We start from the raw sequence: 23,495 nt of genomic DNA on the forward strand, positions 1-23,495 counted from the left end.
TTGTCAATTGTGGATGGCAAACTGGAAGGGTAGTGATTCAGTGGGTGACAGGGTGCAGGTCCTGACAGTTTGGGGTGATGGACTGAAACATGATGTCTGCACCATCTCACCCCTGGTCACAGTCCAGGAGTCCTCTGCAGGTCAAGCTGGTGTCATGTGTTGCCTGTCCCACGTCTCATCCAAAGAGAGCCTGGCTTTATTTAGTTCATCTCTACCCCTCACACACCCAGGGCATGAGCCCAGTTTAGGATGGTCCTCATGTGTGGGTGATTGGTTTGGGGTATGAATGTGGGACCCAGTGTGAGCCTCTGAAAGTCAGAAGGATTTGCTCTAAGTTTCTAGGGAAGTGCTCCTTATCACCCTGGGAGTAATCAGGATGGCTCTGTTTCTAGGGTGCCGCCCTCCATTCACACACAGAGGAGACATTGCTGTGAAAAGTCTGCTGCTCATCTGCCTCTCATGACCAGTCCCTGTACTTGACCACTGAGCCACATCCCCAGCTCTATTTTTTTTTTTTTTTTGTATTTTATTTAGAGATAGGGCCTCACTGAGTTGCTTAGCACCTCACGTTTGCTGAGGCTGACTTTGAACTTACCATCCTCCTCCCTCACCTCACAAGCTGCTGGCATTACAGGCGTGCAATCTGCACCCTGCAACCGTGCCTGTATTTGGTGGCTTCTCCATTCATGGAACTTCTCCCTCTTCAGTTGTTCCGCTCACTCAACCACTATCCCTCTCTTACGTATCCATCTAGTAGTAGGCTCATTCCAGATGATGACTCTAGTCACAGAGAATAGTCACAGAAGCTAAGATGGATCCTACAACAATAGGCAATATTATCGTGTAGGACAACCAGTATATATGTGGACCATCATTGACTGAAACATTACCATGAGGCATGTGAGTGTACTAAAAACCTGTCCACTACAAGGGACAGGGTGAACTCCTGCATTGCTATGGGAGGACCCAAGTAGCTCTGATGCTTAAAGGCATCATGAATGTTCACAGGAGAAGCAGAGAATCCAGGCAACTGGTCTTCCACAGAATCAGTACCTGATTCCTGACACGAAGGGACTTCCCCTTTGGGGAGACACTCAGGGGTACTCCAGGATGTGAAAGAAATGCCAAGGTTTCTGGATCCTCATTCCAATCTGAACATCCATGGCTGCCAAACAAGGTGGACACTCACTCTCAGCACATAACATGCATCCACCTGTGTTACTTCTCGTTGGCATGGGATCATCACATTCATGTAAGATACTAAAATGCAAAACACAACCTCAAGCACAGCATGAATAACAAGTGTGCATCTTGTCTATTAGGTCCAATAGTGTAAAATAAAAAGACCTGGAGCTTAAATGTGGAATCAACCCAATGCCCACCAAGGGATAAACAGATGGACAGAAGACGTAGCCTTCCCTTCTGTGATTCAGCCTTAAAAGAGAGAAATTCTGACCCAAGCTCCAGCACTGCAGGATCTTGAGGACAGTGAACAAAGTGGAACAAGGCAGACACTGCGACAAATACTATATGACCTCATAGTCTTCAACAAAGATGAAGTACTGAGGTTGTCAACTTCATAGAAACAGAAAGTAGAATGGTGGACATTAGGAGCTGTAGAAGAAGTCGGAGGAGAAGAGCGTCTGTTTATGGTGAAGAAAAAGTGCTGGAGATGGATGATGGAGGTGGTTGCACGAAAGAAATTTATATTCATTCACCATGTGGTGGCATTATGGCCAGTGATGGAACAATGTCCCACAGATATGAATTTGTTCCACAATATGAACTAGCACAGTGAGACTGGAGCCATCTCAGTCAGTGTGAGAGCACTCTAGGGTGGTTCTCCTATGATGAATCATCCTGTAACACATTTACGGGAAATTTTCTCCATTATTAAGTAATGGAGACACCACTCACCTCTACACATTACAATGGCTCAATGGTAAGCTTTCTATATATTAACCACATTTTGTGGACAGAGAGAGGAAACATGGATGGAAAGTCCAGCTGGAAAGCAGAAGGCTGAGTTGTGAGGTTTGGAAGCAGCTCCCCAGTTCCACTGGGTGCTGTGTCACATCCCATGCACTCCCATCTTCTCAGCAAACACTATATTCTGGCCTGAATAAGAAATATTTTCATTTGCTTCTTTTCCTACATGTGAGGTTTTCCATACAAACAAATGTGACAATAAAATATCCAGGTCAAGAGCAATATCTGTGCTCCCAAATATGCTATGTAAAATGGACAGAGAGTGACTGGAATTGAGAGGCTATCTCAAGTGATTCATAGACTCCCAGAAAGTGTAGACAGACACTCTGTGAAGAGTGTGAGCATGTAAAGAATTTTCTATGATTTTATGTCAAGGATGCCAACTGCAGACTGTGTCTCCTCTGGAGAGATTTCTGAAAACAGTGGCACATACTAGAATAGATTTACTACATTGAGTGTTTCCATATATGTATGTCAACTGATAACTCAGTCTATGTAGGTTCTTTTGTACATATGTAACTCCCCCTTGGGAGGTCATGCAATTTCTGTCCTCCCTGATCTTCCTTGCTATTCTCCTTCTTCTCCTATCATACTGAACTCTGAAATGGGACAGCACCTCAGGTCACCTGCAGGTGGTGGTAGATGATGAGGTTGCAGGCCCATCAGGTGAGGGAGCTAGAGACAGAACCCAGTTGACATGATGACTGGTAAGGAGGAAGGGGTAGAGAAGCCAGAAAAGGTGGACCAAGAGCCCTGTTTGGAAGGAGACAGCAGGTCATAGGACAAGGAAGTCCACATGGATGGAAAATCTGCAGAGAAAGGAACCGTACGAGAAGATGAGATCCAAGCGTAGGAAAGGGGTAGAAGGGACGAAAAGGGGTCACATTCCCCATGGGAGAAAGTGTCCATAATGGGGAAGAGCTTTGAGGAAATGGGACATAGGACCTTGGGAAGGAGAATCAGGGGCAGATGATTATCAGCAAAGGGGGAAAAGTGGAGCAAGGACTCAGAAGGCAGCTAGAGCTGAAGGTCTTGGGTGTGGGTGGGGGACTGGGATCGGATGATAAAAGGCAAATACAGTGGCTTTACTCAGCTTTCTTTACTCAGCCCTGTGGGTAGAACCCTGCCTCCCATGTCGGGTCTCGACGAAGAGAGAGTAGACCTCTGAATCAGAGGAGGATGCGGATGATGATCTTCCAGGGCCTTCTGATTCAGTGCCCAGGACATCATCTGGCCTTATGTCTGAGACCGCTGGCCAAAAGAGAAAGAGGGAATCCTCCACTGAGTCTGATGAGGAGCTGGAGGAGCTGGATAGTGAGCTAAATCACCCCTGGGATGTTGATTCACTGTGTGGCCTCAAAATGAAACTCAAAAAACGGCGAATGGACTTGGTGCTATCAGAACACCACGAAGTTTTTAAGAGGCTACTAGGTAGGGAGACACCCCAGGGAGCGCCCTCCAATCCTCTCTCCACACAAAGATGAACCTTATAGCCACTGCCCTTTTCCAAAGTGCCAGGCTACCTCTGAGCTCCCCATGTCTTTAAAAGAAAGCTGAAAATATGATGTCTCACATCCTATATAACATGGATGTCAGTAATAGGTGAAATATTGTGATATCCACATATAGCTACTGCATTTGTCACCAGGTGAAATAAATCTCATGAATACACCTTGATATGTCACCACCTTTGTAGCCAACAGAACTTGGTTAACAGAATCAAGCCTCTCAACATTTTATTTGAAAGGTATTTGTAGACTGTTGAATCATGATGACTAGAAAGTCCACATCAAAGTGAGGTAATTTAAGTAATGGGGAAATAAATTCAACATAATTTCCAAACCTCTATATTCTGTCAAGTCATCAGCTTTTATGGGGCTCTTTCTCTTTCCAGATTCAAGCTTATGATCCGCAGCTCTGGGTGTGGGGCCGAGATCGCACCCTCATTCCCTAGAAGTCCTGGAACCTTGGAGGTCTGAGGGGAGGGACCACATTCTGTGTCCCTGGCCTGATGACAGGGTCATCTACTGTCTATTTAGGATATCCAAGGACCTAACTACTTCATCCACTCTTGCCTGCCTCTCAACCAAAGCCACCCTCTGTGGATGGTGAGACACCCTGCATCTCTCTGTCAGCCTCACAGCCTCAGAACCACAACCACACAGGTGACCTCCTAGAGATGTGCTCCATGGCTGCTCAGCCAGACCTGAGAGAGAACAGTTTGTCACACAGGAAGTGCTAGAAATCCTTCACCCAGAGCAACCAGTGTCAGCAGTGATGAAAGGCTGCTGTCTATCTAAACTGAATATCCTTTAGTCACGATTCTCTCTCGCGTCCTGTAAACTGTCTTTTGACCCTCTCCTTTTAATTCATCTGGAGTCATGTCTCCCTTAAGGATCACAAGCATGCAGATGATTTATTTATAGGATTGTCATAGTACATATGTGTTTAGTACATATAATAAATGTAATTTATTTTGAAATATATATATTTTAAATAGTTTTGAGATATATGTTGTTTAGAAAATTGCTGTTCCTGACTAGTTTTCTGATGAAGGTAATAGCAGGTTTGTATTCATAAATATTGCTCTTAGGTTTTAAGTTTTTTCTGTATTTACCTATTACTGTTATAATTCAGTAGTAATAATCCATAGTTTTATAAATAGAGAATTTTCATTTGATGTTCAGTCATCATTAGTGTGAATGTTGAGTTTCTGCTATTTAACTTGCCTTGCCATGTTTTTCTGTCATTGTAAAGTATGCATTGTAAGAGAGCACAGGTGCTGTGTGCTTTTGAGGAGCACAGCTCAGCGCATTTGTGGGGAAAGTGAATAAAGTTGAAAATCTTCTTACCTTCATGATGCATGTGATCATGTCATTCTGGATTGTTTGTATGCTGTCAAATCACGTTGTTGTTTAAGAGGGCTGTTGTTAAATGACCAAAGTTTGAGCCTGTGAAGGAAAACACCTCAATTATTTTTCATGTAGGAAAACAGCAGAGAAGGTTGCAGAACTGAAATTAGAGACTAGAAACAGGAAACAGGGAGGATATCGAGAGACACAACACAGGAAGAGTGAAAGAAAACTCAGGGCAGCTGTATAACAATCTTAAATCCAAAATCCAGGAGAGGAATCTCAACAGGAGATGCCTTCCTAGTGGTGGTCCAAGGATGGGGACACACATGGAATGGCAGACTTTGCTACTTGAGTCTCCACGGGAGTCTTTTCCACAACCTCTCTTTCTACCTTTACAAAACGGAAGGAAAATGCACAGGGTTTTCTTGACATAGAAACTCGTGGAGGGATGTGCAGGTACTCGAGCAGGCTGAGAGGAGGATGAGATGAGAGGAAGAGCTGAGGCTGGTAAACAGACAGGCACAGAGAGGAGGAGCTAATAGTGTGGGCACTGAGTGACTGCAGACAAGCATCTTGGAACAAGGGAGCAGCAGAGAATATGGAGCAGCTGTGGAAAGGAGCAGGTGAATCAAGGTATCAGTCAGATGTAAACAAAGCTAAGAGAGGTGGCAACAGAGCCAGGGATGAGGTGCGATAAGGTTAGACAGGCAAGTGGAGATGATGCTAAGGAGCTGGAAAGGTCCAACCTGGAATGAGCTTAAGGTTGGGTGGATGTGTTAGAAAAGGGATGGTGGTTGGGTGAGTGGAGCAACTGAAGAGGTAAAAGCTCCATGAAGGGAGAAGTCATTACAGTCGCTGTGCTAAGCAAGTCTGATGCTGATCAACTGCATGGAGGTCACATGGTACAGGTTGACGCCACAGGGCCCCTCTGCACTGCCCTATTTTCAGAAACCCACTCTAAACTCTGTGTTTCTGATGCCACTACCACTTCTCACCAGATGCTGCAAATTTTGGGATTCCCATGATTCTACTGTATAATTCTCCATAACATCTCACTGAAGCTAGAGGACCATAAATCCTATAATGACTGTTTTATCATGTGAAGGAGGACACAAATTGGGACTAGCTAAAGGAACAGGTGTGGGGATCCTCTCTGCCATGCCCCATGTGGAGGAGAAAAGTGTTAACTGCAGGAGGAGAATTTTGGTGGTTTTTCTATTACCAAAAAAAGTTATGACTTCAATGAACACAGAATAGCCAATACTCTTTTCATATGAGAGAGGGCATGATGGGTCTGGTCATACCAGCTCTGGCCTCTTACTACAACTCTCCTTTATTTATAACAGACAGGTAAAGGGGGAAGGACTGGGAGGAGCTTCTATGATGGACAGGATAGGGTGGAGTTTATGAAGTCATTCTCTTTGGAAAATTCCAGGAGGAGACAGGAAACCACTCCCCTGCAGTACCACATACTACCTGAGAGTTCCTAGAAGCCAAGCTTCTGCATCCCAGCAGAGACTAGGCTCAACCTACTCTTATTCTGCTGAATAAGGGTGACTTCCCAAAAAAGCACATGGCTGGAGGTCTAGGAGGGAGCAGATGAAAGCTGTCACGTCCTCAGGATGCAACATCTTCAGAGGACATGGAGGTACAGGACCAACCAGGGAAGCTCACCTTGGTGTCAGCATCCTGAGTGTACTGGGATTTCCATAAGAATTTGGTAGGAGTGGATGAGTAGAGCAATGAACCAGGCTCGGGTCCTGCCTTCTGGGTCCTTACCACAGAGTGAGGGAGCCAGGTGTGTGTCCAGGAAAGAAGACAAGGGAAGGGGGTGTGGGCAGGGATGGGACATATTGATGTCAACTACACAGGCTGGGGGAGGGGGGGGTGGCACCAGGCAGCGTCAAGTCTCTAGACTCGTTCTGTCTTCCTGACCACTCTCAAGAAAGCCCTGTCCTGGGTAATGCTGGGCAGGCAGGCATCAAACTCAAGTTCCTGGGCCCATGGGGAGTCTGTCTTTCTGGGCTTGCCCAAGTTGGCCTTCCTATTCCCACCACAGGACCTGGTGCCCGCCACACCAGAAGCCTGGAAGTCTGCGTGCAGAGCTCACTGGAAACACATGATCCAGGACTCACGGCAGGCCCCGAGGCAAGCTGGGACTCTATCTGCTTAGACTTGGTGCACCACCGTTAGGGGCTGTTTGAACCATGCCTGCCTCCTCTGACAGCTCAGGGGACACATGCTGGGAGCACTGGCTGCCCACAGCCCTCCCACCCTCCAGCGAGGGTTCTCCTTAGTTCAAGGCAGTCTTTAAGGGAATGTCTACAATACATTTCCTTCACCTGGCCTTTTTCCTGATTGCCCCTTGATTCAGTGATGGTGACAATGATCTATGCATGTGATAAAATGGAAAAGACCTACAGACTCATTGCATAGGTGACAATTTCCTAATGTACATACTATGCTAGAGTCCTGTGGTATGTCAGCCATGGGGGATACTGGATGAGTGGTACACTAAACCCGTGTGTACTATCTTCACTTAAAATATGTAAATATTTAAAATAAAAAAGCAAAAATTCCACACATTTCGGTTGAGTGAATATTACTGAGCAGGGAAAGCACTATTTCTCATTTTATAAATCTGTAGGAAAGACTGGTCTAATCTACAGTCCATTGCTGGACTCACAGGGATAGGGGCTGGGTTGAGCTTTGGGAAAATGTCACAGAAATATCTGTATCATTAGTTTGGTAATAAACAAATGGTCAATGAAATTTCCTCCAAATTATCAAAATATACACATAAAATAAATACTTTTATTATTTACATTAAATATATAACAAGTTGATTTTGAAAACGACACAAAAATTATATTTTCTGATTTTGGACAATTATACGGCACACGGAAGGTAGCCATGACTGCCGAGCTGCCTTTTACTCATTCCCCCTCCCCCTTTTACTAATACCACACCTATTTTATTTTTTCAACCTTCCAGTTGGTGTGACATATGATTAGTTCAGTCTATGTTATATGAGATCAAAACTCTGAGTAATCACAGGACACAAAATGAATGTTGGGGCTGGCTTCTGTGACAGGCGTCCTGGGCGGCCTGCTGGACTCTCTTGTGCCACTCGGTTGTTTCTTTCCAGTTCTCTCAGTGTTTTGCCATCATAACACTGCTTCCCCATGTTTCCTTCCTTACTCGTAAGCCATCCCAGACCCCCATCTCACTGCAGCCCCTTCCATTTCGGTCACAATGGCCTGGGTGTGCTACTTGTATTCTGAAGTCCAGTAGCCTCCTTTTCTCCTCATATGTTACTATTTTTGCCTAATTCTATGCTGTCATTTCAATGTTCTCATCTGGTCCACTCTGTGTGAGTTATCATCACATCAAACCCTGATTCCTTTGCCCTCCTGCTGTTCTGCTATAGTCACTCAACACTTTTGGATTCTCCCCCGTCTCCTTCCTAAGCGAGCCAGCTGCTCCTCTGATCTGCAACTACAGCTTCACTGCTGTCACCCCTCAGCTCTGCTCAGCCTCCACATGCAGCTCTGCATGTTCTTTGGTTCCAGAAGCCTGGATGCTCCAACTCTGCCATATTCTTGTCCTGATTGCTCCTGACGTCCCCTCTTGAGAGTGACAGTCCTTCTGTCATCGCAATGCATTTCCTAAGTGACTCCCTTGATTTGTCCCTTCTCAGCTTTCCGTGGCCTCCAGCCCCTCTCACCTTCTCAGCTGTCCACTCTCTTCATCCTGGGAGTCGTGTGGGCTTCCCCTTCTCAGTGATCTTCCCGTATCTTCAGCTGGACTCACTGCAGGCTTCTCTCGACCTCTGGGCTTAGATCACAGCACTGTTCTCCAGCCTTTCCAAATGCTCCCCCCTGACCTCTGTAGCCTGGCCGTGACTGATAGGTTGCTCACGTGCATCATGGGTTTCCTGGACAACCCTTTTGTCACTCAGGTCTACTCTCATCTCAGCTGCTCATAGGTCCTCTTGTGCCCACATCTGCCATCCTGTGTGGGCCCAGAGCTACTTGAGTACCATTGATTCCTTTGTGTCTCAGAAACAGGATCTGTTTCCAAGCTGCCCTTATCAGACCAAAGTCTGCTCAATCTTTAAAATTTCCTATGCATTTTAAAAATATTTTTTCATTTGTTCCAACTGGTTATACATGACAGTGAAATGCATTGTGACACACTGTACACAAATGGAGCATAACTTCTCACTCTCTGACTATTCATGGTGCTGAGTCATACCAGTAGTGCAATCATACATGTATATGGGGTAATAATGTTTGTCTCAATCTACAGTCCTTCCTATCCCCTCAGCCCCATTCCTTCCCTCACTCCCCTCCGCATAACCCAAAGTTCCTTCATTCCTCCCCACCCACCCCCACTATGGATCAGCATTTGCTTATCAGCTTTTGTTTTTTTGGGATTGGCTTATTTCACTTAGCAAGATATTCTCTAGTTCCATTCATTTACAATGCAAATGCCATAATTTCATTCCTCTTTAAGGCTGAATAATATTACATTGTGTTTATGTATCATATTGTATTTAGTCATTCATCTTCAGGGCTTTAGACTGGATCCATAGTTCAGCTATTGGGAATTTAGCTGTTATAAACATTGATGCGGCTGCATCAGTGTAGTATGCTGATTTTAAGTCCTTTGGGTATAAACCAAGGAGTGGGAAGCTGGGTCAAATGGTGATTCCATTCCCCGTTTTCTGAGGAATCTCCATACTGCTTTCCGTAGTGGTTGCCCCAATGTGCAATCCCAGCAGCAATGTATGAGTGTACGTTAATCTTCACATCCTCGCCAACACTTATTGCTTGTATTCTTGATAATTGCCATTCTGACTGAAGAGAGATGAAATCTTAGTTTTGATTTGCATTTCTCTAATTGTAAGAGATTTTGAACATTTTTCATATGTTTGTTGATTGATTGTTTCCTGTTCTGTGAAGTATCTGTTAGGTTCCTTAGTCCATTTAGTGATTAGGTTATTTAGTTTTCTTGGTGTCAACTTTTCTGAGTTTTTATATATCCTGGAGATGAGTGCTGTATCTGAGGTACATGTGCTAAAGGTTTTCTCCCAATCTGTAGGCTCTCTCTTCACATTATTGATTGTTCCCTTTGCTGAGAAGAAGCTTTTGAGTTTGAATCCATTCCATTTATTGATTTTTAGTTTTACTTCTTGTGCTTTAGGTGTCTTGTTAAGGAATTTGGTTCCAGAGCTGACATGAAGATTTAGGTCTACTTTTTCTTCTATTAGGCTCAGGGTCTCTGTTCTAGTGCCCGTCTTTGATCCACTTTTAGTTGATTTTTGTGCAGGGTGAGAGACAGAGGTTTAATTTCATTTTGTTGCATGTTTCCCCAGCACCATTTGTTGGATAGGCTCTCTTCTGTCCAATGTATGTCTTTGGCACCACTGTCTGTCTATATGAGATGACTGTATTTATGTGGGTGTGTCTCTGTGTCTTCTATTCTGCACCATTGATCTACACGTCTATTTTGTCTACAATACCATGTCTTTTTCATTACTATTGCTCTGCAGTGTAGTTTAAGGTCTACTATTGTGATGCCTCCTGCTTCACTCTTCCTGCTAAGGATTGCCTTGGCTATTCTGGGTCTCTTATTTTCCAAATAAGTGCTTTTTCTAGTTCCATGAAGAATGTCACTGGGATTTTAATAGGAATTGCATTGAATCTGCACTTTTGGTAGGATGGCCATTTTGACAATACTAATTCTGCATATCCAAGAACAAGAGAGATCTTTCCATCTTCTAAGTTCTCTTTAATTTCTTTCATAAGTGTTCTATAGTTTCATTGTAGAGGTCTTTCACCTCTTTGTTAGATTGATTTCCAAGTTTTTTTTTTTCCAGCTACTGTGAATGGGGTTGTTTTCCTCATTTCTCTGCAGTGGATTCATCCCTATGCACTTTTTTTTTTTATAAGCACAGAATGTACAGCTCACTCAGTGGAACCACAGCAATCAAAGCAGGGAAGACTCAAACATTTCCAGAGATATTTTCTAAGAAAAGATTGTAGAAATCTCTAGTATATAGGAAAAAATTATCATTTAAATGATGGGCCAGTTGTGGTGGGGCACACCTGTAATCCCAGCAGCTCAGGACACAGAGACAGGAGATTGAAAGTGCAACAGCAAGGCACTAATTAAATCAGTGAGACCCTGATTCTAAATAAAATACAAAAGAGGGCTGGAGATGTGGCTCAGTGGTGGAGTGACCCTGAGTTCCATCCCTGGTACAAAAAAACAAAACAAAACAAAACAAAACAAAACAAGAATTGCTGGAGGGGGTCGAGTCTGGGTCATTGGTAGACTGTGTTTAGCCTGTGCAGAGTCCTGAATTCAATCCCCAACTCCACAAGGAAGAAAGAGGACAAAAGAAGTGTACGTCTAACTCATTATTTAAATGATAAATAATCTTGTTCATACTTTCAGAAAAGTGGATAATTCTCTAAAATGGATATGAAATGGCCAATAAACACATGAAAGGATGGGCAACACCAGCAGTCATCAAAGAAATGTAAAACCAAAGAAAATCAAAACCATGAGATACCATTTCCTACTCACTCGGATGCCTATAATCAGAAAGTCTAATAATAATGTCTAGGTAAGGATGATGAGTAATTAGAACCCTTATACACTGCTGGTTGCAAGGTAAAATAATGAACTGCTCAGAAGTCTGGCAGTTCCTCAAAGGTTAAATGTAGATTTACCACATAACCCAGCAACTCCACGGCCAGGTACATACTGAGACAAATGAAAACACAAGTCTATTCAGAAACTTTATGCAAATGTCCAAAGCAGCATCATTTGTATTTCCTCAAATTGAAACAACCCAAATATTCACCAACTGATGAGTGAGTCAAATGGGGCCTGTCCCTTCAATGTGACCTTATTCAGCCATAAGAAGGAAGGAAGTACTGAGCATGTACCACATGGATGAATCTTGATAACATTATGCTGAGAAACCAGACCAAAAGGCCACATAGTGGATAAGAACACTTCTATGATGCCCAGTATATGCAAATCTATGGGACAGAATGCAGACGAGGGGAAGCCTAGGGCTGGGTGAACTGGGGGGAAATGAGGAGGGACTGCTAATGGGTACAGACAGGATTTCTATTTGAGATGATGAAGATGTTCTGAAGTTGATCATGGTGATAGTTCCACAACTCTGACATACACTAAAAACCCCTGAATTGTAGACTTTAAATGGGTGAGTCACATGGTATGGAAATTACATCTCAATGAGGCTATCACAATAAAAAAATAGGTGCTAAATAGAAATGGCTATTCTTTAACTTTCATGCTGACAGACACCATGGCTGACAAGCATAACAACTGCCAGGAGGACCAAGTAACTGCTCAGTAGAACTCCACCAGCACATCTAGTCTCCCTTCGTGCATGACATACAGAACTATGATGCCAATTCACCTGTCCAGAAACAGGGAGGGTCAGAAATGGAATCCAAGTGGCTGCTTTGTAAAACAAGTTACAAAGAAGTAACGGGAATTAATGTTTTCCAAAACACGGTAAACCTGACTGTGGGATATAATTTTCATCAATGAAAGATACACAAAGTCAACTGAAGAGTATGGCTCTCTTTCCCTCCCCCCCTCCCCACTCTCCATGCTTATATCATTGTTCTTATTCAATGCCTCCTGTAATCCATTTAAGTCCCTTTCATTCCATAAGCAAGCAAATAAAATTTCAGCTGCTGGAAAACTGCCCATCCTGACGCAGAAATATGCAACCGGGAAGCCAACAAACTATGTTTGCTAAAATTACTAATAAGAGTAATCTGTGGATTAACAAGATCAACACACAGTGAATCTGAACCCAGAGGGAAGGAACTGAAGAGAGCTGTGATGATGTTCATGGTGAGCAATGATAAGACTCAAAAGGAGAAGTCCTAGGGCTGTGAACATGAGCGTATAGATCTTTGTTGGTGGACCTGCTTTCAGTTCTCTGGATATGTACAGGGAAGTAGATTGCTGGATCCGAGAGGGAGTCTGCAGAATGCTGTCTCATTGCCGTGTCCCCATCTGCTTTCCAAAGAGCAGCAGCAGATGAAGTCCAAAAGTCCATTCGTGGGCTTTGTAAAGCAGAAATCAAGAAAAACGACATGTCACTTATTAGGCTTAGCGGTATTTCCACACCTGGAAAACTCATCCTGGACACGAAGGAAGCACATATGCAGAGTCACAGACATGAAGTCCCAGCAGCTCGCTCCACTAGGAAGACAAGGCGAACACAGGGCCGTTGCTAACATACCTCATTTTGGCCACTAGCATCGTAAAATGCTGTTGTGCATGCATTTGCACATAACAACAGACATCTCCCAGCCAATCTCAGTAAGACATTTGGGCTGACTGATGGGTTGGAAAATACAGTAAATCTAAATCCCCAAATCTTTCACTGATTACCATTAATGATTTAAAATCAGGATGGGCGAGGGACAGTGGTTTGTGTCTGCAGTGTCCCCTAAGGCCCATGCATTGAAGGATTGGTTGCCAGGTGGTAGTGCACTTAGGAGGTGGTGGAAACTTTAGAATGTGGGGTGTAATATCAGGAGGTAGTCAAATCAATGAAGGTGTGCCCTGGAGGAGGGATCGGGACACAGGCCCCTTCCTGTTTGTCTCTTTCCTTCTTGACTGCCATGAGGTCAATGGACCTCCCATGCTTCATCACTCCAACTATGATATTCTGGGCCATAAGCAGTAGGACAAGCAATCATGGACTGAAATCTCTCACATCATGAGCCACAATAAACTTTCTGCTTTTCAAGTGGGTTATTCAGGTATTCTGTCACAGAAAACTGACCAATGCACTCTATTATCCCATGGAAATATCTCAGACATCTTAGTGGCTTGAAATGAAAAAGGTGTCCTTGTGCACACTATGTCCTCAGTGGATGTGCAGGCAGTCTAGCATTGGATCCTAGAGGAACACAGGCTGGTCAAATGGCTGCCATTCCAACCTAGGGGTGGCTACGCCAGAGAGAGAAGAGGGCTTTCTGCATGTTTTATATTAGAAATTAACTCCACTTGAGCTAACGAAGGTGATATTGACTCTACGGTTGGGAAATATAGACAGCTAGAGCACACAAACATGTGGAGCACACTTGGGTGGAGAGTTTGGGGCACCCCCATGTGCTAGCCCATGCCTTTATATGGAATCATGTCAGTCCTTGAATTCCCCATGACTTTCTCATGATCGAAAACATTAACACAGCCTTGAATTAAACAGTCAGGCTTTTTCAGATAATCATCCATCATCAGGCCAGGTAGTATGACACTGTGCCCTGTCGTCTAATCTTACTTACGTAGTAGGAAGTAGTGGTACATCCCAGTGAGTGGGCACAGAACCCATGCTGATTTCCCAGTTTCCCCAGCTCATCTGGGACAGTCCACTCATTTAGCAAAAACGGGACCATGTCTAGCACTGCTCCCTGGGAGTGGCTGGCCACGATGTTACCAGCCCTTGCTAAATTGAGCATGGCCTAGGTCCAAACCCTTGCTGAGGGAGTGAAGATGACAAAGGAGAGAGAGAGACCACATGTCCACCTCCAGGGGACACCTCTCTGTGTGCTGCTCTGCATCAAGTAGTGAACAGAAGCCTGCTTGGATGTCTAGGACGCAAGTGAAGCAGGGCAGAGTCAGAATTTGCCTGGATCTCAGTTCTTTGGTCTTTAGTATATGTTTACGTATATATACATTTCACAATTGTAAATTAGGGTTTATGTTATAAAAGTGGATAAATGACACGAAAGAAATCTTTATACTATATTAAAATTATTCAGAAAGTAGAATACTTTAGGGTGAAATATTTTTTCATTCATAGAATCTTTGCAGAATTATTTTCTACTTTGGACCTAACAAGGTTTACACTTGAACTACTTATCTAGAGCACTGAGATGTACTCATTAGTTTTAAACAAATATATCAAAATTAAACATCTCACTCCTAGGTTTGTACCTAAAGGAACTAAAATCAGCATACTACAGTGATGCAGCCACATCAATGATTATAGCAGCTCAGTTCACAGTAGCTAAACTATGGAACCAACCTAGGTGCCCTTCAACAGATGAATGATAAAGAAACTGTGGTGTATAGATACACCATGGAATATTACTCATCATTAAGGAAAAATGGAATTATGGCATTTGCTGGTAAATGGATGGAAGTGGAGAATATTAGGGTAAGTGAAATAAACCAATCCCAAAGAACCAAGGGCTGAATGTTTTCTCTGATATGCAGATGGTAATTCACAATGAGGGTAGGGGGAGAATGGAGGTGTTTTCAAATAGAGAGAAGTGAGGGAGGGGAGGGGAATGGGGTAGGAAAGGTAGTAGAATGACTCAGATATTACTACCCTATGTGCATATATGATCACACGACCTGTGCAAGTATACATCATGTACAACCAGATGAATGAGAAGTTATACACCACTGATGTATGATGTGTCAAAATGAATTCTACTTTCAGGGGTAACTAATTAGAACAAATAAAAAATATTTTTAAAAAAGAAGGACTCTGCCTAATTGCAGCATGTCTAGACAAGGGGGCCAGCAGACACAGAAATTTGCAAATTAGGACTCAAATTTGGGCCAGAATTATTGGGACTTTAAAGGTGTGGAAGAGAATTTTAGTTGGAAGAGAATCTTCTCACACAGTCATGCATCATTTAATGAGCAGGGTGAGGACTGAAAACTGTGCCAATGAGTAATGTGTCCTTGTGGGAAGGCACATAGTGTACTTACAGAAGCTAAGAGGGCTCCTACATCACTAGGCATTAGTATCATGTAGGACAACCATCATATATGTGGACCATTATTGACTGACACATTATCATGTGGCATGTGAGAGAACTAAAAAGCTGTCCATACAAGGGAGAGGGTGAACTTCTGATTTGCTATGGGAGAACCCAAGCAGCTCAGATGCTTAAAGGCATCATGAGTGGACAGAGGATAAGGAGAGCATCCAGGCAACTGCTCTTCCACAGCAACAGGACCTGATTCCTGACAGGAAGAGACTTTCCCACCAGGGAGACACTCAGATGGCAGCCTGGACTGTGAGAAAAATTGCAAGGAACTCACCGTCACTTGGAAGGTTGCCAAGTCCTCATTCAACTTCGAATATCCATGGTGCCAAACAAGGTGGAAAGTCACTCTCAGCAGGTAACATGAATCTAGCTGCATTTCTTTCTGACTGGCAAGGGATCATCGGATTCATGGAAGAAACTAAAATGCAAAATAAAAGTTGAAGACAGCATGAATAACAAGTGTGCATTGTGTCAATAAACTTCAATAGTGGCAAATAAAAAGACGTGGAGCTTGAATGTGGAATCGACCCAAGGCCCACTGAGGGATAAACAGATGGATCAAAGATGTAGCCTTCCCTTTTGTTATTCAGCCTTAAGAAAGAGGGAAATTCTGACCCAAGCTCCAGCAATGTAGGATCATGAGGTCAGTGCACAAAGTGGAACAAGGCAGACACACTGAGACAAATGCTATATGAGTTCATAGACTGCAACACAGATGAAGTACTGAGGTTGTCAGTTACACAGAGACAGAAAGTAGAATGGTGGTCATTAGGAGCTGTAGAAGGAGAAGTGGGAGTTAGTGTTTCATGGGAGAAGAGCAACTGTTTACAGTGAAGAAAAAGCGCTGGAGATGGATGATGGAGGTGTTTGCACAAAAGAAATTTATATTCATTCCCCACATGGTGGCATTATGGCCAATGATGGAACAATGTCCCACAGACATGAATTTGTTCCACAATATGACCTAGCATAGGAAGACTGGAGCCATCTCAGTTGAGATGAGATGTTTGCCCAATGATGAATCATCCTGTAACTCATTTACAGGAAATTATCTCCATTATTAAGAGATACATTACAATGGCCAATTTGATAAGCTTTCTATACATTGAACCACATTTTGTGGATAGAGAGAGAAAACATGGATCGAAACTCCAGCTGGAAAGCAGAAGGCTGAGTTGTGAGGTTTGGAAGCAGCTCCCCAATTCCACTGGGTGCTGTGTCACATCCCATGCACTCCCATCTTCTCAGCAAACACTATGTCCTGGCTTGAATGGGAAATGTTTCCATTTGCTTCTTTTCCTACATGTGAGATTTCCCATAGGGCACAAAGGTGACAATGAAACATCCAGGTGGAGAGCAGTATTGGTGCTCCCAAATATGCTATGTAAAGAGGAGAGAGAGAGAGTGATTGGAATTTAGAGGCTTTCTCGAGGTGATCTATAGAGTCCCAGAAAGTGTAGACACTGTGTGAAGAGTGTGAGCATGCACAGGATTTTCTATGATTTTATGTCAAGGATGCCTAACTGCACAGTGTGTGCCCTTGGAAAGATTTCTGAAAACGGTGAAGAGCAGTGGACCGAGCAGAATAGATTTGCTAAATTGAGTGTTTCCATATACATTTTTCAACTGATAATTCAGTGTGTGTGGGTTCTTTTGTACACAGGTCGCTCCCACTTGGGAGGTTGTGTCATTGCTGCCCTCCCTGTTCTTCCTTGCTATTCTCCTTCTTCTCTGACCACACTGAACTCTGAAATGGGAATGCCCAGAAATAGGGTATCTAAAATCTTTTGTGTAGAGAATGGAGACAAGAATCCATGTTTTGGAGAGAAGTGAAAGAGGGAGTCTGAAACCTGTTGGATAGTTTGGCATGGTGGACAGAGTTTGGGTCAGTAGCAGGAGAGGACAACTCCTCTAGAACCCTAGGACACATGCACAGACCAGTGTGGCAGTTACATGTGTTTTCCTTCAAACTGGTTGCCAGGTTGGAATGGGCGATGACATCAGAGGCTTCCACCCTTCCTGATTGGAAGGGCCAGACTCTGTGGGTCACTGGCAGTCCAGTGGGCAACAGTTTGTCCTCAGGGCTGTTCTTCACCTGATTTCTCCCCTGTTTGGAGAAGATCAAACAGACTCCTATTCAAACAAAATCTGGAAGAAGGATTTGCCATAATAAGAATCTAGGCACTGTAGAAGGGAAGAAAGAGTACTGGAGAAGTGATGTCGGATCAGGAAATCTCCCAGTCTGAGCAACCGCCTTCCCAGCCCAGCACCTCAGGCCACCTGCAGGTGGTGGTAGATGATGAGGTCGCAGGTCCATCAGGTGAGGGAGCTAGAGTCAGTACCAAGTTGACATGATGACTGGTAAGGAGAAAAGGGTAGAGAAGCCAGAAAAGGTAGACTCAGGGAGACCAGTTTGGAAGGACAGAACAGGCCATGGGACAAGAAGTACATATGGATGGAAAATCTGGAGGGAAAGGAACTCTGCTAGAAGATGAGATCCAAGTGTAGGAAGGGGTTGAGGGAATGCAAAACTGGTCACTCCCACTATGGGAGAAAGTGTCCATAACCAGCAAGAGTTTGAGGAAAATGGAGATAGGACAATGGAAAGGAGAACCAGAGCCAGATGGTTGTCAGCAAAGGGGAAAGAGGGAACAATAGCTCAGATGGTGGCAAGAGCTGAAGTTTTCTGGTGAGGAAGGGGACTGGGATTAGATGATAAAAGGCTGAATTCCAAATACAGTGGCTTTACTCAGCTTTCTTTACTCAGCCCCGTGGGTAGAACCCTGCCTCCCATGTCGGGTCTCCAGGAAGAGAGAGTGGACCTCCGAATCAGAGGATGATGTGGATGATGATCTTCCAGGGGCTTTTGATTCAGTGCCCTGGGTTGAATCTGGCCTCATGACTAAGACCGCTGACCAAAAGAGAAAGAGGGAATCCTCCACTGAGTCTGATGAGGAGCTGGAGGAGCTGGATAGTGAGCTAAATCACCCCTGGGATGTCGATTCACTGTGTGGCCTCAAAATGAAACTCAAAAAACGGCGAATGGACTTGGTGCTACCAGAACACCACGAAGTTTTTAAGAGGCTACTAGGTAGGGAGACACCCCAGGGAGCGCCCTCCAATCCTCTCTCCACACAAAGATGAACCTTATAGCCACTGCCCTTTTCCAAAGTGCCAGGCTACCTCTGAGCTTCCCATGCGGGGAGGACTCAGGACCCATCTCCCCTCATGACTCTTAGATGATGGATGCTTACAGTACACTTCAACAGGATCCCTGCTTGGGGTCACAGAGCTTGATTCCAACAGTCCTCTCTGACTGCAGACACTCTGGCTCTAATAGATGTCCTACATTCTGAGGGGTGGGCAATGGGGCCATGTTCATGCTGATGTGACTGTCAAACGAGAAAATGACATAGTGACTCTCTCATTCTGAGGTGGTGTATTCCTGGTTGACGACGGGTCCTCCTAGTTTACACAAAGTTCTTGATCATACAGGTATCTAGCTCTTATCCAAACCCTCACTCGGTTGCTTTTCTGGGGAGTCTCAGGACATATCAACTTGCCCAGGGTATCTTCCTGTCCTCTTCCCATCTACCTCTATCAGACTCCAATCCCAATGCCAACCCAATGCCAAGCCTTCTCCAAGGGAGGGTCTGTTCCATTTGCTCTCAATCTCCCATTGAAGAGAGTGGGCAGAGGACTGGGAGTCTGGCTTAGAGAGTGCCACTAAGAGAAGGTTGTCAAGTGTGCAGAGACCTACTTATTTGGGGAAGGTGTGGATGCACCAAGGTCCCAAACTAACACCAGTGTTCTGTTCACAGAGGATCCTGTTGTCAAAAGATTCCTGGCCTGGGACAAGAACCTGAGGGTGTCTGACAAGGTGAGGTTTTCTCCACTGCGTAGGGTCCTGCTCCAGCAGAGCCTGGGCTGGGGAGGGCTTTCCGACCCCATCCTCCTTCTCATTGCTTCCACCAAGAGTCTCCAAGATGTGCCAAGTCCTGGTTCCTTTGTGACTCGTCAACATCTCCCTTCAGGGCCTAGCAGCTTCTTGCAGAGGGGACAGGTGGACTTGCTTTTGCTTGCGGTGCTCTGGGCTCCAAGCCCAAGAAGAGTCTTGCATGGCTCTTCCCTCCTTGCTTGTTGCCACCTGAGGTTCTGGGATCCTCTCCTCTCTTCTCTCCCTACCACCCCCTGTCCTCTAGCTGATCTAAGACCCTCTTCTCCCAGGTGACCTATAAGCCTTCCCTCAAATGGTCCCCTTACAACTGGCCCTCCAGTGCACATCTAGGCCTCCTCTCCCTGATTCCTCTGATTCACCCTGGTCCCTCCTGTCCTTCCCCAAAGAAGAAGTCTCCTTTCTTGGCTACCCTCTCTTAGTGACACTCTCTACCCCACACTCCCAGTCCTCTGTTCCCCTTTTCCTTCTCTCTGGGATGTGACCTCTCTCTGTTTTTCTTCTTTCTCCACCAGTACCTCCTGTCTATGGTAATAGCTTACTTTAGCCGGGCTGGCCTCTACTCCTGGCAGTACCAACGAATCCACTTCTTTCTGGCCCTGTGAGTATTTGGCCTCCTTTGTCAGTCAGGATTCACTACGTGGGAGGTCAGGAGGGGAGCAGAGGGGCAATGACCTGTCCTCTGCCTTTTATCCTCTTTGTCCTGTTTGCTCTGGGTAGAAGAAATTAGAGCATTTATGCATAGGATTTTTTTTTTTTTCACCTTTCCCTGGTCAAAACAAAGACACAATCTCCCTTAAGGGCAGTTTTAAAAAACTAAAGAAAACATAAAGCTCACTTGAGCCGAGTGGAGGAAAGCACAGGCACTTCCTGTCCCTGGCAGAGAGACTGGATGTGCAGCTATGATCTAACTGCTCTGTTTCTTCCTGTATCTACACCAACGTTGTTTTAACTTTTGCCTCTGGATTTGCAAGACAGAAGCCCAATTCCCCACTTGACCCAGGCCAGTGCAAAGTGCTCCTCACTGGTTCTTCATACAGATTTCTCACATCTGTGGCTTTCTATGTACCCCCTGAAAATCCTTCCAAAATGGATACAAACACCCCTTATGCCTCCAATAATAGTATTTTGTTCCTTGCTTTCTACACCAAGGCTGGATTCCTTCAGAGGTGTCTGTGTGTCTGAGGCCTCTGGATCAAGAATATTCCCCCATAATGCTGAATAGGGCTGGCGCAGTCCTGTCTGAAGATTGTCCACCTGGCCTCCTTTTGGGAAGCTGACCCCAAGGGGAGGTCCTTCCTGATTGTGTCCATGAGAAGCAAACTGATTTCTTTCCCCAGATACCTGGCCAGTGACATGGAGGAGGACAACCAAGCTCCTAAACAAGACATCTTTTATTTCCTCTATGGGAAGAGCTATGCCTTGCGTCCCTTGTTCCACAAACTGCGCTATCAATTCATCTGCTCCATGGGCTGGAACACTCGGGTTTCAATGGAGGAGTGTGAGAAGGTGGGTGGTTGCAGGTGGGATGTGGGGAGGAGAAAGCCCTGGAGGCTGCAGGGAGGGAAGCACCTCCTGTGCAGTCTCCAGATTTGGTTTGTTTTTGTGTTGTTTTGTTTTTTAGTAGTGAACCAAAGGTGTATCTCAATTTACTGCATACAATCTAACACAAATTTGGTGAAAAATCCAGATATACATAAGTGGTTCAAGTAATAAAAGAAAGTTCCATTTTAAAAGTTGCAAATTTGAGGAAAAGAAAAGTACATTAAAAATGTAAAGATAACTCCAGTTTGTATGCAACAAGGGAACTATAGTTTAATAAAACAGATTTGAGTGTTTTTTTTGATGATATCTATCTTTGGTCTTTAGAATATGTTTATGAATAGATATAGCTCACAATAGTAAATTATGGTTTATGTTATAGAAGTGAATAAATGACATGAAAGAAATCTTTATACTATATTAAAATTATTCAGAAAGTCGAATATTTGACGGTGAAATAGTTTTTCATTCATAGAATCTTCGCAGAATTATTTTCTACTCTGGACCTAATAAGGTTTACAGTTAAATTATGCATCTGGAGCACTGAGATACACTCACTAGTTTTAAAACAAAAATTATATGAAAAGTGTTCATTTGCCACGGTTATAGTTATGTAGAAAGTATAATAGTGTTTCAGTGAATGATCTCGCTGATAAGTGGATGAGGACATATAATGGGGGGTAGGAGGGGTTAGCGTTAGGGTTAGGGTTAGGTTTGGGGTTAGGGATAAGGAGGGTGGTAAGAATGGAGGAAGAAAGGACTGTATAGAGGGAAAAGAGGGGTGGGAGGGGTGGGAGGGAAGGGAAAAAATAACAGAATGAATCAAACAACATTTCCCTATGTAAATTTATGATTTTTAATAAAAAAATAGTGTTTCAGTAACTAAAGATGCATTTAACCATGGTACTAAGTTTTTTTGATGAACCCAAGCCAACATCACTAAGATAAACCCTTATTATCCTCATGTCAGAGACAATTACAAAGCTTGTCTCATAATAAAATCATGTTTTCAGATTTGATTAGATAAGACACCAAAAGGAATATATATATGAAAGCATCTTTTAAAAACCTTTCTCACAGCTAGCATCATTTAGTTATCTGATATAAAATCAGACTATAGACTTGATTTTATTTAAAAGAAAGCCGACATATGATGTAACACATCTTATATAAAATATGCTCCATGTTAGTAATAGGTGATATTTCACCTATTTCACTTATTAGGTTGTCTTGATATCCACATATAGCTACTTCATTTGTCACCAGGTGAAATAAATCTAATAATTACACCTTGATATGTCTCCTCCTTTATAGCCAACAGAACTTAGTTAACAGAATCAAGCCTCTCAACACTTTATTTGTAGGATATTTGCAGACTGTTGAATCATGGTGACTAGAAAGTCCACATTGATATGAAGTAATTTTAAAGAATGGGATATAAATTAACCATAACTTCCAAACCTCTATATCCTGTCAAGTCATCAGCTTTTGTGGGGCTCTTTCTCTTTCCAGATTCAAGCTTATGATCCGCAGCTCTGGGTGTGGGGCCGAGATCGCACCCTCCTTCCCTAGACGTCCTGGAACCATGGAGGCCTGAGGGGAGGGACCACATTCTGTGTCCCTGGCCTGATGACAGGGTCATCTACTGTCTATTTAGGATATCCAAGGACCTAACTACTTCATCCACTCTTGCCTGCCTCTCAACCAAAGCCACCCTCTGTGGATGGTGAGACACCCTGCATCTCTCTGTCAGCCTCACAGCCTCAGAACCACAACCACACAGGTGACCTCCTAGAGATGTGCTCCATGGCTGCTCAGCCAGACCTGAGAGAGAACAGTTTGTCACACAGGAAGTGCTAGAAATCCTTCACCCAGAGCAACCAGTGTCAGCAGTGATGAAAGGCTGCTGTCTATCTAAACTGAATATCCTTTAGTCACGATTCTCTCTCGCGTCCTGTAAACTGTCTTTTGACCCTCTCCTTTTAATTCATCTGGAGTCATGTCTCCCTTAAGGATCACAAGCATGCAGATGATTTATTTATAGGATTGTCATAGTACATATGTGTTTAGTACATATAATGAATGTAATTTATTTTGAAATATATATATTTTAAATAGTTTTGAGATATATGTTGTTTAGAAAATTGCTGTTCCTGACTAGTTTTCTGATGAAGGTAATAGCAGGTTTGTATTCATAAATATTGCTCTTAGGTTTTAAGTTTTTTCTGTATTTACCTATTACTGTTATAATTCAGTAGTAATAATCCATAGTTTTATAAATAGAGAATTTTCATTTGA

General features: G+C 43.8%; 1 protein-coding gene and 1 pseudogene across 2 annotated transcripts in view; one reads left to right on the forward strand and one right to left on the reverse strand.

Moving 5' to 3' along the window:
- LOC306649989 (guanine nucleotide-binding protein subunit alpha-12-like) overlaps positions 1–23,495 on the reverse strand; it is a 350,618-nt pseudogene that overhangs the window by 7,166 nt on the left and 319,957 nt on the right. Inside the window, exons 5-6 of the transcript XR_013766961.1 lie at positions 15,975–16,118; positions 4,842–4,940 (exon numbers count right to left, since the gene is read on the reverse strand). The product of XR_013766961.1 is annotated as a guanine nucleotide-binding protein subunit alpha-12-like (transcript). The remainder of the gene's footprint in view (positions 1–4,841; positions 4,941–15,974; positions 16,119–23,495) is intronic.
- Positions 18,240–22,871, forward strand: LOC306649990 (speedy protein E4A-like). The gene is made up of 5 exons (XM_079121573.1): positions 18,240–18,791; positions 19,522–19,580; positions 20,171–20,256; positions 20,996–21,164; positions 22,710–22,871. Exons 1-5 carry the CDS (start codon positions 18,599–18,601, stop codon positions 22,767–22,769), a joined length of 567 nt encoding a protein of 188 aa, XP_078977699.1. The 5' UTR covers positions 18,240–18,598; the 3' UTR covers positions 22,770–22,871.

Source organism: Sciurus vulgaris (genome assembly GCF_902686455.1).
Source record: "Sciurus vulgaris genome assembly, chromosome: 18".
NCBI lineage: Eukaryota > Metazoa > Chordata > Mammalia > Rodentia > Sciuridae > Sciurus > Sciurus vulgaris.

Bases quoted from the DNA above. Each gene is read 5' to 3' on its own strand.
- LOC306649990 (XM_079121573.1), top strand. From the start codon at position 18,599: ATGACTAAGACCGCTGACCAAAAGAGAAAGAGGGAATCCTCCACTGAG. The intron at 18,792-19,521 runs GTAGGGAGACAC...TTCTGTTCACAG, and splicing joins AGTTTTTAAGAGGCTACTAG to AGGATCCTGTTGTCAAAAGA. The intron at 19,581-20,170 runs GTGAGGTTTTCT...TTTCTCCACCAG, and splicing joins ACCTGAGGGTGTCTGACAAG to TACCTCCTGTCTATGGTAAT.